The sequence below is a fragment of the Gigantopelta aegis genome, chromosome 4 (assembly GCF_016097555.1).
Source record: "Gigantopelta aegis isolate Gae_Host chromosome 4, Gae_host_genome, whole genome shotgun sequence".
NCBI lineage: Eukaryota > Metazoa > Mollusca > Gastropoda > Neomphalida > Peltospiridae > Gigantopelta > Gigantopelta aegis.
Window position 1 is genome coordinate 74,950,006 of NC_054702.1, and position 14,581 is coordinate 74,964,586.

The following is a 14,581-nucleotide window of genomic DNA, read 5'->3' on the forward strand; positions in this document are numbered from 1 at the left end:
TGTATGACCCATTGTACGCGCTCTTGGTATTCACATACTACGTCGTCACTCACCACTCTGGATCACGCGCTTGCACTTATGAATAATGGACAATACCACGTGGACATGTAAGCCCGGATTATAGGTGTAGCTTGTTGATGAGTAGATGGGGAGCTTTAGGGTTATAGCCGGTCAAAAACCTACCTACGTATTATTGTTTTCTCTTAAGCCTCGTCGCTTCCATTTATCGTGATAAAACCAAAATTAGCTATGTCATTTTATATCACCGAACCCTAAGCAGGCCTCTGGTTCTAACCCGGATCTATGAGGCCATACATAACAAGCTAGCACTGGGAGCCGAATCGCAGTACTGTTGAGAACATCCAAGCGTTAAGGTAGATATTTTGTTTTGCTGCGTCAGTGAACGTACGGACAAAAATCAACCGCTTTGAAATCCACAACATACACATTGTTTATTTCCATCACCGTCTAAAATCTACCAACTACACCGACGTTGAAGATGACGAACCAACCTCGCCAGAATTACCATGTTGAGAGCGAAGCCGGAATCAATAAGCAGATCAACATGGAGCTGTATGCCAGCTACACGTACCAGTCGATCGTAAGTAGGTCAGACTGACGCCATCGGCAATAGGCGCAGCTCTTAGACGCGCGGTTTTGTCGGTTTAATTTATTACGATGTTAAGTTAAACGAGCTTTCATCATTTTAATTCAGTAGGTTTAATTTTAACATCTTTGTCCTATGATTTTGCATCATGTAGTTTTGTGTATAATACGTGAATCTATTGTAATATTTTTATCATAATAATATATTGATCATGATATTGATTATTTGGATTTTTGAAATATCAACACAAAGTAAGTAAAACTGAAAATCAGCATAACCTTTTTTAAAGGAGTGGTGGATTTAAAGAATGTCTTTCCCACCTTGTACTCGGTTTTAAATTTGATGCACATTGACAGTTAACGGCCTTCAAAGTTTTGGTAAAGGTTTTTTTCAAATATGTCTACCCAAGAAAATTTCATCACATAATTCATAAATGTTTTTGGTTGGGCCATAGTTTGAACTTAAACTCAGAACATTAAGAATATATAGTTAGCAATCTTAAAGTATCCCAAGACTCGTTTATCTATTGTTTCTTTCAAGTAATACGGCAGATATATCGGACTGTTTTATATCAACGTTAACGTTTTGGTGGGCGGAACGTTAAATGCTTTCATGTCTCGTCTTGTCTTGTATCGTTCCAATCATAGTAATTTTTGAAAGCCATGGAATTCGCACATTTATACCATATTCCTGGCAAGGAAAGTTTGGTAATGGGATGTTGTGAAAAGAATGGCTTCATATAATTAGGTTTACTCGGTTTAAATCTCAAGAAGGCATTGACCAGTAGTTCGTGTAGAATGGTAATACTATTTGATTATGTTAATAAAAGCAGAAAAATTCTCGAAAGTCCCTTTACAAAAGGCATGAAGGAAAGTACCTTTAAATATCAGTATTTCGTTGATAACAAGTAGTATTGATGAAGTCTGAATATTTTAATATACACTATTATATTAACCATTTTCTAGGCCGTAAATGAAATCATCAGTCCATTTGATTGTGATTGATAGCGATTGCTTATAAACATGTTGGAAATGTGTATGCCTTCTTAATGAGTTCCAAATATTATTGATAGGCGCCAAGTGTATAATATCCATCTGGCATCGCCAGTCTATATACTAGCATATATATAAACAGGCCTGACCCACGTTTTTTACGTCTTAAAAATAAATACATGAAAATGTCTACTAATAAGCCAAGAACTAAAATGGTGAATCATGTTACAGTAAATATATTTTTTTAGTACATGTATGTCCTCCAAGTTCGTCACCGGAGTACCAGAATAAACGATTAAGTTAACCCAGCTTATCCATGTTTATGGCAACCATCTGCGATTGTTTTTCCGCTGTTGTCGCAGTTCCTTTTCCTCGTGGTGTGTGGGTCGTGTGATGCATTGCGGGAATGAATCTATTTATAGCTCAATTCATCATTATTAACTAGCGTACTATATTGTTGTGTTTTTCTAAACCAAACAGTTAAAAAAAAAGAAAAAAAGATACATACAGTTGAAAGTATACTGTGCCGCAACGGTTGAGGGGTCCTTTTTTCACTACTACGTCTTAAAAATATGGGAATCTTGTCTTAATTATTTAATAAATTTTCCCCTAGATAATTAAGTAGCTGTTGTGGCGATAATTTAGTCTGAACACAATGGCCTTGGCACAACTACTGTTTGTCTCTGTTGTGGTTAATGATGTATATAGCAAAACCATAATATGCTGCCTTACTGTGTGCAATACAGTACTAAATACCACGTTTAGAATTTTAATAATATTTGTTAAAATTTATTTTAATTTGACAAAATTATTTCATGTAAGGATTGATATTTTGTTGGAAAATAACTGTATTGTAAATTTTGAAATTTGATAAATAATTTGACGAAATTTTGGCTCGCTCAGAGCTAGCCCTCACTTGGAAGTTAACAAATACTCTCTATATTTACAATACTCGATTCACATGATACCATGATGAAACACATTTCTGAATCTGGTCCATATAACCCTCCAAAACGTGAAAATTAAACCATTTTTATTTATTTATTTTATTTCAAACTACTTACTTTATCAATTCTAACCAAATTGTGTTTGAAGCATTTTTGACACAGAGAGAAAATGTGTTTTGAAAATTTTGTAATTCTGATCCCCCCAAAATAATGTTCTCTGCTGTGTGTATGTACGATGTTTGTGGCGTGTAGGATTCTCCTCCCCCCCCCCCCCCCCCTTTCTCTCTCTCTCTCTCTCTCTCTCTCTCTGTCTCTCTCTCTGTCTCTGTGCTTGTGTCTTTCAGTCTGTCAATGGTAAAGCGCTCGCTTGATGCGCAGTCGGTCTGGGATCGATCCCCGTCGATGGGCCCATTGTGCTATTTCTCGCTCCAGCCAGTGCACCACGACTGGTACATCAAAGGCTATCCTATCTATGGGATGGTGCATTTAAAAGATCCCTGGCTGCTAATCGAAAAGAGTAGCCCATGGAAGTGGCGACATCGGGTTTCCTCCCTCAATATCTGTGTGGTCCTTAACAATAAGTCCGACGCCATATAACCGTAAATAAAATGTGTTGAGTGCGTCGTTGAATAAAACATTTCCTTCCTTCTTTCAGTCTGTTCTGTGTGGTGGTGATTGGTGTGGTGGTGGTGTGTGTGTGTGGGTATAATGCGTATTAGAACTGATCTATCAAGAGTTGCCTAGTTAGTGATGACATATTGATAGCAACACATTCTGTGTTAAACCGCGGGGTGTGTTTATCCTGTGTGCTGTGAATTTGAAGACCACAGGCCGTCGGCTTGGACGTGTCGTAATTCTCGATTGTACGCAAAATGTCAACACCTGACCATATTGTGTCCATTTCCACTGATTATAACCAAATATTGTTGATATATGATTAAAAACACTATATTTGGATATAAGCACGAAACCAAAAATTAAAATACAATACACATCACATGTCGTGATTGGTTTTGCTATTAATAGCTGTGTAAACAAAATTCATCACCATGTCGAAAACTTATTTTGTTACGCATCAGCAGTGATCCGAGTTATTCTGTTTAGTGAGACGTGGCAGTATTATTCATGGCCGTGACCCTGCAGCGGGTGTATTAAGTATCGTACACTATAGAAAACAAAATCGACGTGTTGTGAACAGTTCAAACCGCCATTTGGCGTGCTTTGCGACAGGAACGGATAATGGATTTATAAGTGATGCAATACATTTCTATACATACGAATGCGAGACCCAGTATTAATTACATGTTCTCACTTTCTTACACACTCACTGGAGAGAACAGTGTTTAATATTTGAAGTATCACGCGGCGACACTATAGAAAACAAAATCGACGTGTTATGAACAGTTCAAACCGCCATTTGGCGTGCTTTGCGACAAGAACGGATAATGGATTTATAAGTGATGCAATACATTTCTATACATACGAATGCGGGACCCAGTATTAATTACAAGCATAAAATACAGTACAATACAAAACAAAACAAAAAACAAAACGGAGCAAAGCAGAACTATAACTGTGGTATGAAAGTGATACACAAGTACGTGGTGGTTATTTGCGCAGGGATGGTGCTGTCTAATTGACCACTATGAGCATAATGCTATATCTTATATACGTCACGAGTACGCCTCGACCATAATGTGTATCTTGGCTCATACACGGATCACAACTGCCGGTAAATGACACACAGGTCACAGTGACCTTGGCCTCTTTTTTTCTGTTTATTTATTCGAACTTGTGAACTTGCCCGATAAAATGTTTCTGTTATTTTCCAATACAGTAGTTGGTTTCGTGCGTAAAGCATTTTACTATAAACTGTATCTAATGACACGAAATCTATACAAAACTTGGTATCTCAACAATACAAACAAGCCCCAGGTAATAAAACTCTCATGACTGAACAGAAAATTGTAAGTCTTGAATGAAACTTCGTTACATACAGGAAAGGACCTCTACTAGAATAGAACGATTGCCTTTTGCTACTGGTTAATGTCAAAGGGGAAACGAATGTTTAACCCCCTCACAGCAGCTAGCGAAATTTATATCGTCGGTTATTAACTCTTTAACATTTAAAACTCTGCGCATTTGTCTAGATTAAATCAGAACAAAACTGCTGGGGCCACGAATGGTACTCCTCCTGACTTTAAGCATTATACATATATTTAATTTATTATGACTGAAATTATTTTACAATGCTGACGTCTAAATATTACGCACATCATAAACCTTAAAACAATGTGGGAATTTGGTAAGAAAATTATTCTGTAGACACATTCTACCAACACTAAAGTCGACGGCTTACTCATTGCGACACAGGTCGGTAAACACGTTTATAATAACGCCCTTAATAACAGACCACTGTAACGTGTAACTTTCAACAGCGAGCTAGAAACACCTGTCAGTATTGTGAAGCCGACAGTTTAATTTTGAACCCATTCCTTTTACCACTTAGGGTATATACGCATAGCTCAGGGTATATACGCATAGCTCGGGGGTTCCATTTGGTTTTTGGCTGTCCTGCCAGATTTACAACAACTCCAGGATTTGAACTCATATTTCACTTTTATTATGTAATCGGCCTCGTTGGTACATTAAGCTCATTGGCAGGATTTTATTTGGTTGGGGTTGGGGTTGGTGTTGGGATAGACCCATACTGTCTATGAATCGTGTTATTGGGGGGGGGGGGGGGGGGGCAGGCAAATACAAAATGTGGAGAAAAGAGGTATGATGAGAGGGAGGGGTCTGCCACAATATCCACTTAGTATGGACAGGTACTGGATTCGCATGTTCTTGTCGGTTTCCACACAAACCTAGATTTAGCGACTTTTAAGGTGTGAGGCCACTACATCGATTTCTCTGTCACTAACCACTGTCCTGAACATACAGTCCAGAATGCTGAATTGTGTGCCCTGAATAGTGTGCTTGAACTTTAATTGGCTGTTATCACTATAAAGCGTTAAAATGAAATGAGATGCTCAGATCACATGTGTTTATTCTTTTTCAGGCCTGGTATTTTGAACGCGATGACGTGGCTCTCCCGGGGTTCCACGCGTACTTCAAGAAGATGTCGCTGGAAGAGAGGGAACATGCAGAGAAATTCATGAAATATCAGAACAAGCGTGGTGGCCGCATCGTCCTCCACGACATCAAGGTATAATAAGGGAGAGTTTGTCTATTGTGTAATACTGGAAATTTTGAAGATGAATATCATTTTGTGTTATGATGTTCTGCATTTAGTGATATAAGAAAAAAATATATAAAACGCTATTATTAGGTGTTTAAATTTATAGTTGCTTAACTGTTCAAATGTGAAAATGCTTTGTAATCTGGGAACATATTTGGTCAAAGCCTTTAAGTACAGAAGGGGTGGGATTTAGCTCAGTCGGTTGAGTGCTCGTGTGAGGTGCTTGCGTCACAGGATCGAACCACCTCCTTTTGGGGTTTTTTTTCGTTCCAACCAGTGCACCACAACTGATCAAATGCTGTGGTATGTGTTTTCCTGTATGTGGGAAAGTACATATAAAAGATCCCTTGCTGCATTAGAAAAAATGTAACGGGTTTCCTCTGATGACTAAGAGTCAATTACCAAATGTTTGATATCCAATTGCCGATGATTAATTAATCGATGTGCTCCAGTGGTGTCGTTATACAAAACAAACTTTTCTTTTAAGTACAGAAATTTTGTAATTGGATAATGTATTAATATAACATGCTCCAATTCTCTGTTTGTATTCTCCAATAGCCCTACTTCTGTCACGATTGCTTGCTCATGTACATGTATATTGTTTATACCAATAAGTAAATTTGTACGGTAATAAAGAATTGAACTGAATAGTGGTTTAACAATCACGACACTGTTCTGATGCTGCGTTTTAATATCTTAACATACATCGTTATTGCACAGTGGTGTCGAATTGTTAATTGAACATTTTACAGTTGGTAAGAAAATATTTTTATGGGATGAACAAATGTGTAATACGAAAAGGAATTTAAAAAATTGGAACTTTTATGTAAAACAATTATTTATTCAGTATGGCTTCCCTGATTTTACTAATGTTAATATAAAATTGAGCAAACGAAGAGTGTTACCAGCTATGTTAACCAGATTTGAAACAGATTGGTTAAATATGGTTAAATAAGGTTCGAAGGGATACTAGTAAATAAGGTTCGAAGGGATACTAGTATTAATAGAAAAGGAGGTAACAAACTTCGAACTTTCAATTTATTTAAAAACAAATATATAATTTAGTTTTATTGTACATCATTTTTACCTCTTGCTCAAAGAAGTGCGTTTGCCAAGTTTAGGTGCGGTGTGGCACCTCATAAAATTGAAACGGGGAGCTACGAAAATATTGTAGAAAATGAACGATTATGTTTTTATTGTAATAATTTTATCGAAAATGAAGAACATGTTATTTTAGCTTGTCCAATGTATAATGATTTTAGAACAATTTTAGTGATTTTAGTTATGTCCATAAAAGGTTCAAGAACGTAAATTCAAGACACAAACGCTGACATCGCCTGTGATTTTTTTCTGAAGTGCTAATTAATAGGAGGTCTGTTCCCCCCCCCCCCCCCCCCCATAGTTACGTCTTTTGATATACCAGTCGCTGAACAATGGTTACTGCAAGATACAATTCGGAATTCCATTACCATTTAGGCACGTGCACACAATTACACTACATGTACATGTGATTGCTAAGAACCATATAATTCCACAGTAGCCAAGCATGTAACGTTTCCTTAATATTGCAATGATCTTAGATCGTGAGGAGCGGGACGTAGCCCAGTGGTAAAGCGCCCGCCAGATCCCCGTCGGTGGGCCCATTGGGCTATTTCTCGTTCCAGCCAATGCAATTCGACTGGTATACCAAAGGCCGTGGTATGTGCTATCCTGTCTGTGGGATAGTGCATATAAAAGATCCCTTGCTGCTAATCGAAAAGAGTAGCCCATGTAGTGGCGGCAGCGGGTTTCCTCTCTCCATATCTGTGTGGTCCTTAACCATAAGTCCGAGGCTATATAACCGTAAATAAAATGTGTTGAGTGCGTCGATAAATAAAACATCTCCTTCCTTCCTTCTTTGATCTTAGGTAGTGTGAATGAAAGAACATATCTAGTAAAGTCATAAAAAAGAAATAGGTTTTCGTCATTTTGATGTACTTATTTCGACTTTATTGTCCGGATAGTAAAATTGAGAAATCTTCTTATGACCACTTGACCACCTTATCTAATCTGCACGTGACTAAACTGGACAGTTGACCGTTTTGTCATGACCTTCGACTTCGTCAACACCATGACTCATGATATTTGGAACAGCACGGAATGTTAATTATATCCGCGAAGAAGATAATCTTCAAACATAGGCCTTATGTTGTTTAGAACGAGCACCACCCCCCCCCAAAAAAAACCCCACATAAATAAAAAAAAAAACAACAACAAAAAACGAAACAAAAAACAAAACAAACCCAAACAAAACAAAACAAAAACAACAATAATAAAAATAATACCCCCCCCCCCCCCCCCCCCAAAAAAAAAAAAACCGGGATATGTTTTGAAAAAACAAAATAAAGCTAGCAGAGGAAACATGTTTTTTTTTTTTGCTTTGTCCCGATGTTATATGTATGTATCAAAGTTGTGAAGACAGCTAAGAAATGCTGTCATTTTCATACCATTCAATATTAATGTTTTGGTGTAGGTCTACGCTTCAAGAATTATATTTAATGAGTACTGGAACTGAAATTGCCAAAAAAAAAATCCATTTCTGGAACAGCCCTGGGGTTAAAACGTCTCTTTACGACGTTTAATCCCAGCTTAATCGTTTCGATATGGTTGGTTGAATGATTTATAATTTTACAGAATCACCAACACAACCCCAGTCTTGACAGCTCGATTTCCAATTTCTTTGTGTTCATTTGGCATGTCGCCATGTTCCAGCTGACCTTGGGTTTACAGCACGCGTGTTGTTTACAGTAAATTTGTTATTTATTGATTTATTTCTATTTTGGTCTAATGTCTCATCTGTACTGGGCACACGATTGGAGGTAAAGGGAAGAGGGGCTAGTGTCCCTACGGAACCATGACGCGATGAGGATGAAACAAATTTTAATTAATAAACCATTTCAATGTATTTTTTTCATGCAACAAGATACACTACGATCTATTAATATGCTACAGTTAATGACACCAGGAAACGGTTGTTGATTATACCGATATAAACTTATTTTTGTCGCCACAGATGGGACAGATATAAAGATATCAGTTGAAAAAAATAAAAAATAAAAAATAAAAATAAAAACAATTATAATTTAAAGTACGCATATGTTACTTATTGTTTACTTTACCCTTTACGCTGTGGCGAACCCAGGGCTCGAAACTATGGCAGTTTTAAAACGTTTCTGCCGTCAGCAAAATTCTCGGCAAGTTTGAGCCTGCCTACAGCAATTTTAAACAAATTAAAAAAACCTAAATGTTTTATCCAGTGACGCATAATAATACTGCATGTAAAAGATCCCTTCTCTCAATATCTGTATGGTCCTTAACCATATGTCTGACGCCATATAACCGTAAATAAAATGTGTTGAGTGCGTCGTTAAAATAAAACATTTCTTTCTTTCTTTCTTTAATAATAATAATAATAGTAATAAATCGGTAAACTAAAGACCCTACCCTTTGGCAATTGAAATCACAGCTACGGTAATTATCGTTGGTACCGCCGTTAATTTCGAGCCCTGAATTTATTTATTTTAAAATATACTAGTATTTGTATGTAAATCAGAGCTCATCCTGTACATGGCCAAATTAGTCAATTATTAATTTTTATTCAAAGTGGCTATAACATTTAGTTTTTGGCTAATAAAATAACCACATTTAATACTTTAAAAGGAAATACTCGACATATCCGAAAATTGGCTGAACCAAAGCAATTTCCAGTAAGCCCTGTAAATATATTACCTTCCAGGTGTTTGATCTTGACGTTTAATAGTAAGAAAGAACCGCAATATATAAATGTAATTATTTTCATTTTGTTTTTAGAAACCCGATGGTGACGAGTGGGGGAGTCCACTGGAGGCCATGCAGGTGGCACTGTCTCTAGAGAAGAGCGTCAACCAGGCTCTGCTGGACCTCCACGCCGTCGCCGCCAAGCACGGCGACGCGCAGGTACGTGGTTGAAACATCGCCAGTTATTTAAACCACCGTGACCTGCCATACACAACACAGACGTGTCTACAGGTTGTGGGGCGGGATTTAGCTCAGTCGGTTACCACCACGGTGGATCTATTCAACTGATTGGGGTTTTCTCGTTCCAACCAGTGCACCACAACTGGTCAAAGACCGTGGTATATGCTTTTCTGTCTATGGAAGAGTGTATATAAAAGATCTCTTGCCGCTAATGGAAAAATATAGCGGGTTTCCTCAGATGACTACAAGTCGGAATTAACGAATGTTTGACATCAAATAGCCGATGATTAATGAATCACTGTGGCGGTGTTAAACAAACCAAATTCTAACTTTTGTGTACTTGTTATGCTCGAAAGTTAGTTAAAGTTTGTTTAACGATGCCACTAGAGCACATTTAGTAATTCTTACATAGTCTTACAAGAACCTGCTACATTTTTCTATTCGTAGCAAGGGATGTTTTATATGCATTTTCCCACAGACAGGACTGCCCATATCACGGCCTTTGATATACCAGCCGTTGTGACTGAATTTAGCAGATATATTCCAAGACTATTTAAGATAGTATGATGTACAAATTAGTTGTTTATATCCTGGTTAATGTTCAAGCATGCTGTCTAGGGCCTCGTTCAACGAATCGATCCTAGCGCTAGGATCACCGTAGTGCATAAAGTGGGTGTGGATTTGTTTGTTATTTTCTATATCTAGAAATGAATGCCTGATTTATTCTTGTTTCACGATGGTGACTACATCTTTACAGTAACTTATAATAACAGTTACGTTCTGGCTTTTTCAGATGTGTGACTACATAGAGAACGATTTCCTGGAGGAACAGGTGAACTCCATCAAGGAGATCAGTGACCACATCACGAACCTGAAGCGGGTTGGATCTGGACTCGGGGAGTACATGTACGACAAGGAGACCATGGGCGACTAGATTGGTCTCCTTCCTCAGTCTGTCAGCAGGTGGCGCTCTCGTCTGCCGTGTACTGCAGGCTCCGGATCCCAATGTACCTTTTTTCTTATAAACTTTCAAAAATCCAACAGTAATCATTAGATGACATTATTAGAGATTACTTTAGTAACGAACATAAATGGTTAATCTTTTCTTGTTAACAGGGTGAAAAAATAAATAAAAGTTTTAAAAATAACATCTTTTGTATGTTGTTATTTGATATTGTCACATTGAGTCTAAATAGTGCTTTAAATATAACCAGTTAAACTCGGTTGCCACGGAATAGAGGGTGGAGTCTGGGTTACATTGCTCAGAAGGCTGGGAATACCGTATTTTAACACTTGAAATTCAAAACAGATTGGGGCCCTCAAATACATGTATTTTCATCCCACAGACCATCGACCTGGCATTGACCATTACACTTTCAAATGCACTCCGCGGGCCCCGAGTTTGACTCGCCAAGGTAGTACATTAGTGAAGTCGAGCTTAATGATATCTACACACCCACATACTTATTGCATTTGTTTGATTTAAACGGACTATCTATTTATGTGTTGATATCCATTGTTGATTCAGACACCACTCGGGGGGGATTAGCCCCGGGCCTATCTAGTGGCGGGCTGAAGGGGGGCGGGGAGTAAGTTCGAGGTTGTCGGAATTTTTAAAACAAATCTTATCTGCGATATTTGGAACCCACAAAGGCCAAAAATAAAGTTTGATTGCTAAGCCAAAAAGTTGAAGATGATTGGAACAATGTTGACATGTTGCCAAACTGAAAGTGTTTTGGACTATAATTTTTCTTTTAAAGACTGGCTTAAAATTCCGAAGGTTAAGTTAGTACTACGGCAGGAACCTGTGGTCTGTCGACTGCAGTCGCCCTCAAGAACCAGACGCAGTATCCCCTGGATAGTAAAGTTTACCGCGGTCTTTAGCAACTGATCCTGTCGCTACGTCTTCTGGTTTTGCACTGTCAAAGTGATATTGCGCATGTCTGCTTGGCGGATGACGTACTAGCCCTTCGTGGATTGCAAAGGATTACAAGTGGAAGTGTTAGACACCCTGAACAGAAGAAGGTCCGGCTTTCTGATATGTCCATACTTTGTTTTGATCTTGTCGGAACCGAATGTCCGAGATAAGGTCGTCTTTCTGTATCGAATCTGGAACACTTCAAATATTTCTCATCTTGGCTTTCCTCAGCGGTTTCTCCTCCCCACTCTCTTCACCGCCCCTGTGGGTGGGTGGTCGCTATCCAGCGGTGTAAGGTGGCGGTTTGGGACTAGCTGGCTCGTCCACTTGTATGATGTGGTGCTCGGTAGTTCCTTGCGTCGTTTCCTGTGATAGCGCTGGTGCTGCCCTTGTCACTCTTGGTGGTGGCGCTGTCTTCCTTGGTGGGGGCGGCTGAGCCACCGGTTTTGGTCTCTTCTGACAAACGGCTCCTCAATGGGAGCAGCGAAACAGAAGGGGCCGCCGCCTATGTTTGAGCCGTCGGCTTTGGTCCCAGAAACGCCTCTGGCGTACGCTACCTTTCGTTCCTCTTCGCCACTGCCAACTAATCGGGAGGGGGTGGGGGCTAACTGTGTCCACGTTTTGCTTCTGAAAGCCGACAGCCAAACTGGACTATTTTCAAAGGTTTTATATAAATTATATTGCTTGGAATGAGATTGTCACTTACAATAAGGCACCGCAGGTGTTGACAGTTGCAGGTGGATACAATGTTCACTGCTGGCTCATCTAGGGTAAATATAACAGTTGTGCCTCTATAATCAACCGGTACTGCTGTTGGAATGCTGGGGCTGACTGGTGTACATGCTGTCTGTGTCAGTCAACATTGTCAAAGACAGGTAACCTAATGATAATCTATACATTTTAACATATTATTCCAAATATCAAAAACATGCTCCAGCTGGCTGATCTCGTAATGGGTCTCAAAATCAAAGTGGTACAAGCCAATCACACTAGTCCGCATCAATCAGTGACTACATTAATCAATCAATCATTTGACACGTGTTTAACTGAATTTTCAAGCACGACTGGCATACATGCTTAAATTGCTTATCAGTAAGACTGACATTTGTTTGTTCTGGAGTGCTATGCGGGTATCACGTTCATTTCCTTCATTCCATGACTTATGGTCAATGTCATATTGATGGATTCACTAAGCTGTATCACAAAGCAGTTAACTTCAATTTACCAATAGTCAATTCAATTTTCCCTTTATGTCGAGCAATATACCTTCTGCTTTTCCATATTTTGAACGTGTGCATACTTGTTCATCTCTTTGGTGAAATTCTTGCGCATTTATATATGTATTAATCGTTTTAGACAGATGCCAGTTGTGGTGCCAGTACTCTTGACGGGTGCTACCGGTGGAGCTCTGTCGGGTGCTAGTTTTGATTTGGTAAACTAGTCTGGGAGTGGCAATCCACTTTGCAGTAAAGGATCTCCTCGGGAGTGGCTGTCGTACTATAGACAAGGCACAACTGAGATTCATGGAATTAACCACTAGTTTGTCAAATGCCCATTCGACTCTGCATTGTACAGAGATACAGCCCCGATCATGTAGTATGGTGTTGTCGTTCAGATTTCATTGTCAACAACAATATTGCCATATTCAATGATTTTCGAACGTGTTTCAATGACCACAACTTCCAGGGGATATGTACATGGAGGGGGAAGTAGCATCGGTCACATTCAGATAAAACGACGGCCTCTTTGCACGTTGATTACTTCCATGTTCGTAGGGTGTATTGGTTTAAAAAGATAACATTAGCAAAATAACACCACCGCCTTACTAACATGGTTATTTCAATATTTGGTCGATAAAGAACAAGTTTCCGCTGCCATCATAGTTCAGAATATTGCATATGCACTTTCCCATAGACAAAATAATATATGACACAGCCTTTAAAGGGAGGGGCAATTAAGGCATTTGGCCTGGTATGCATATTCAACGATATATAATACACATTATTGCTTAATATCAACAAGTATAATCGTATTGTTAATTAATAAAACGGTTAAATGTGACGACTAGTATATATAACAGGCGAGCCGGTGTTTAAGTAATACTTAACGTGTCACGTCAGGAATTAGTCTTAGAAATGAAGAAACAAAACATACCTGATTTTGCGGATGCATCGCAATGTTCTGTAATAATATCCATCCCAGTAAGCCAGCTATAAGTATATATTATTAGTCAATACAAAATAAACCATCATTTTCAAAGTGTCGACTGTTGAATTTGAGACGTACATCACAATTATAGAGAGAAAACATTGATGTCCAATGAGGCTTCGAGGTGAAGTCAACGCCAGGTGACGCCACACGAAAATAGGGTCCTACGTGAAAAATGAAACCAATCTAGCAAGTCGTTTTCGTACACAATTAAAAATAAACAAATAACATCAAAATACAGTGTATTCAACTTGCATTAATTATGAAACGAAATAAAAATAAGTAGAAACTGATGTGCAGATCGAAATGTTGTTTTATTTCTTGTTTGTTGTACCGTAGGCTTAATATACATAGGTAAGGTGTGTACGTGTTGTACGTTTTTTCGTGACTAACAATAATTCGGACCAACTGCAAAATAGGAGTAAAATTATTATTTTGTATTAATTTTTTTTTCAGAAATGATAATCATTGTGGAGTACAATGTCTGTGAATTTACATAATTACATAGTTCGTGTTCAGTCCAGCTTGTAGGGAAACTTTTTTCATTTCTCAAGGCCAGTTGGTAAGCCATAGACCGTAAAGTTCTACAGTTAACAGGAAAACCAATGCGTGAAGTCACAAGTAAGTAGTCAGCTAGCATCAACTCCTCGGAATCATTAAATCTTTGTCTGG

General features: G+C 38.5%; 1 protein-coding gene across 1 annotated transcript; it reads left to right on the forward strand.

Annotated features, from left to right (window-relative positions):
• Positions 1-325: 325 nt before the first annotated feature.
• Positions 326-10,931, forward strand: LOC121371088 (soma ferritin-like). The gene is made up of 4 exons (XM_041496726.1): positions 326-601; positions 5,608-5,754; positions 9,637-9,762; positions 10,577-10,931. The coding sequence occupies exons 1-4, from the start codon at positions 500-502 to the stop codon at positions 10,715-10,717; spliced, it is 516 nt and encodes a 171-aa protein (XP_041352660.1). The 5' UTR covers positions 326-499; the 3' UTR covers positions 10,718-10,931.
• Positions 10,932-14,581: the final 3,650 nt, after the last annotated feature.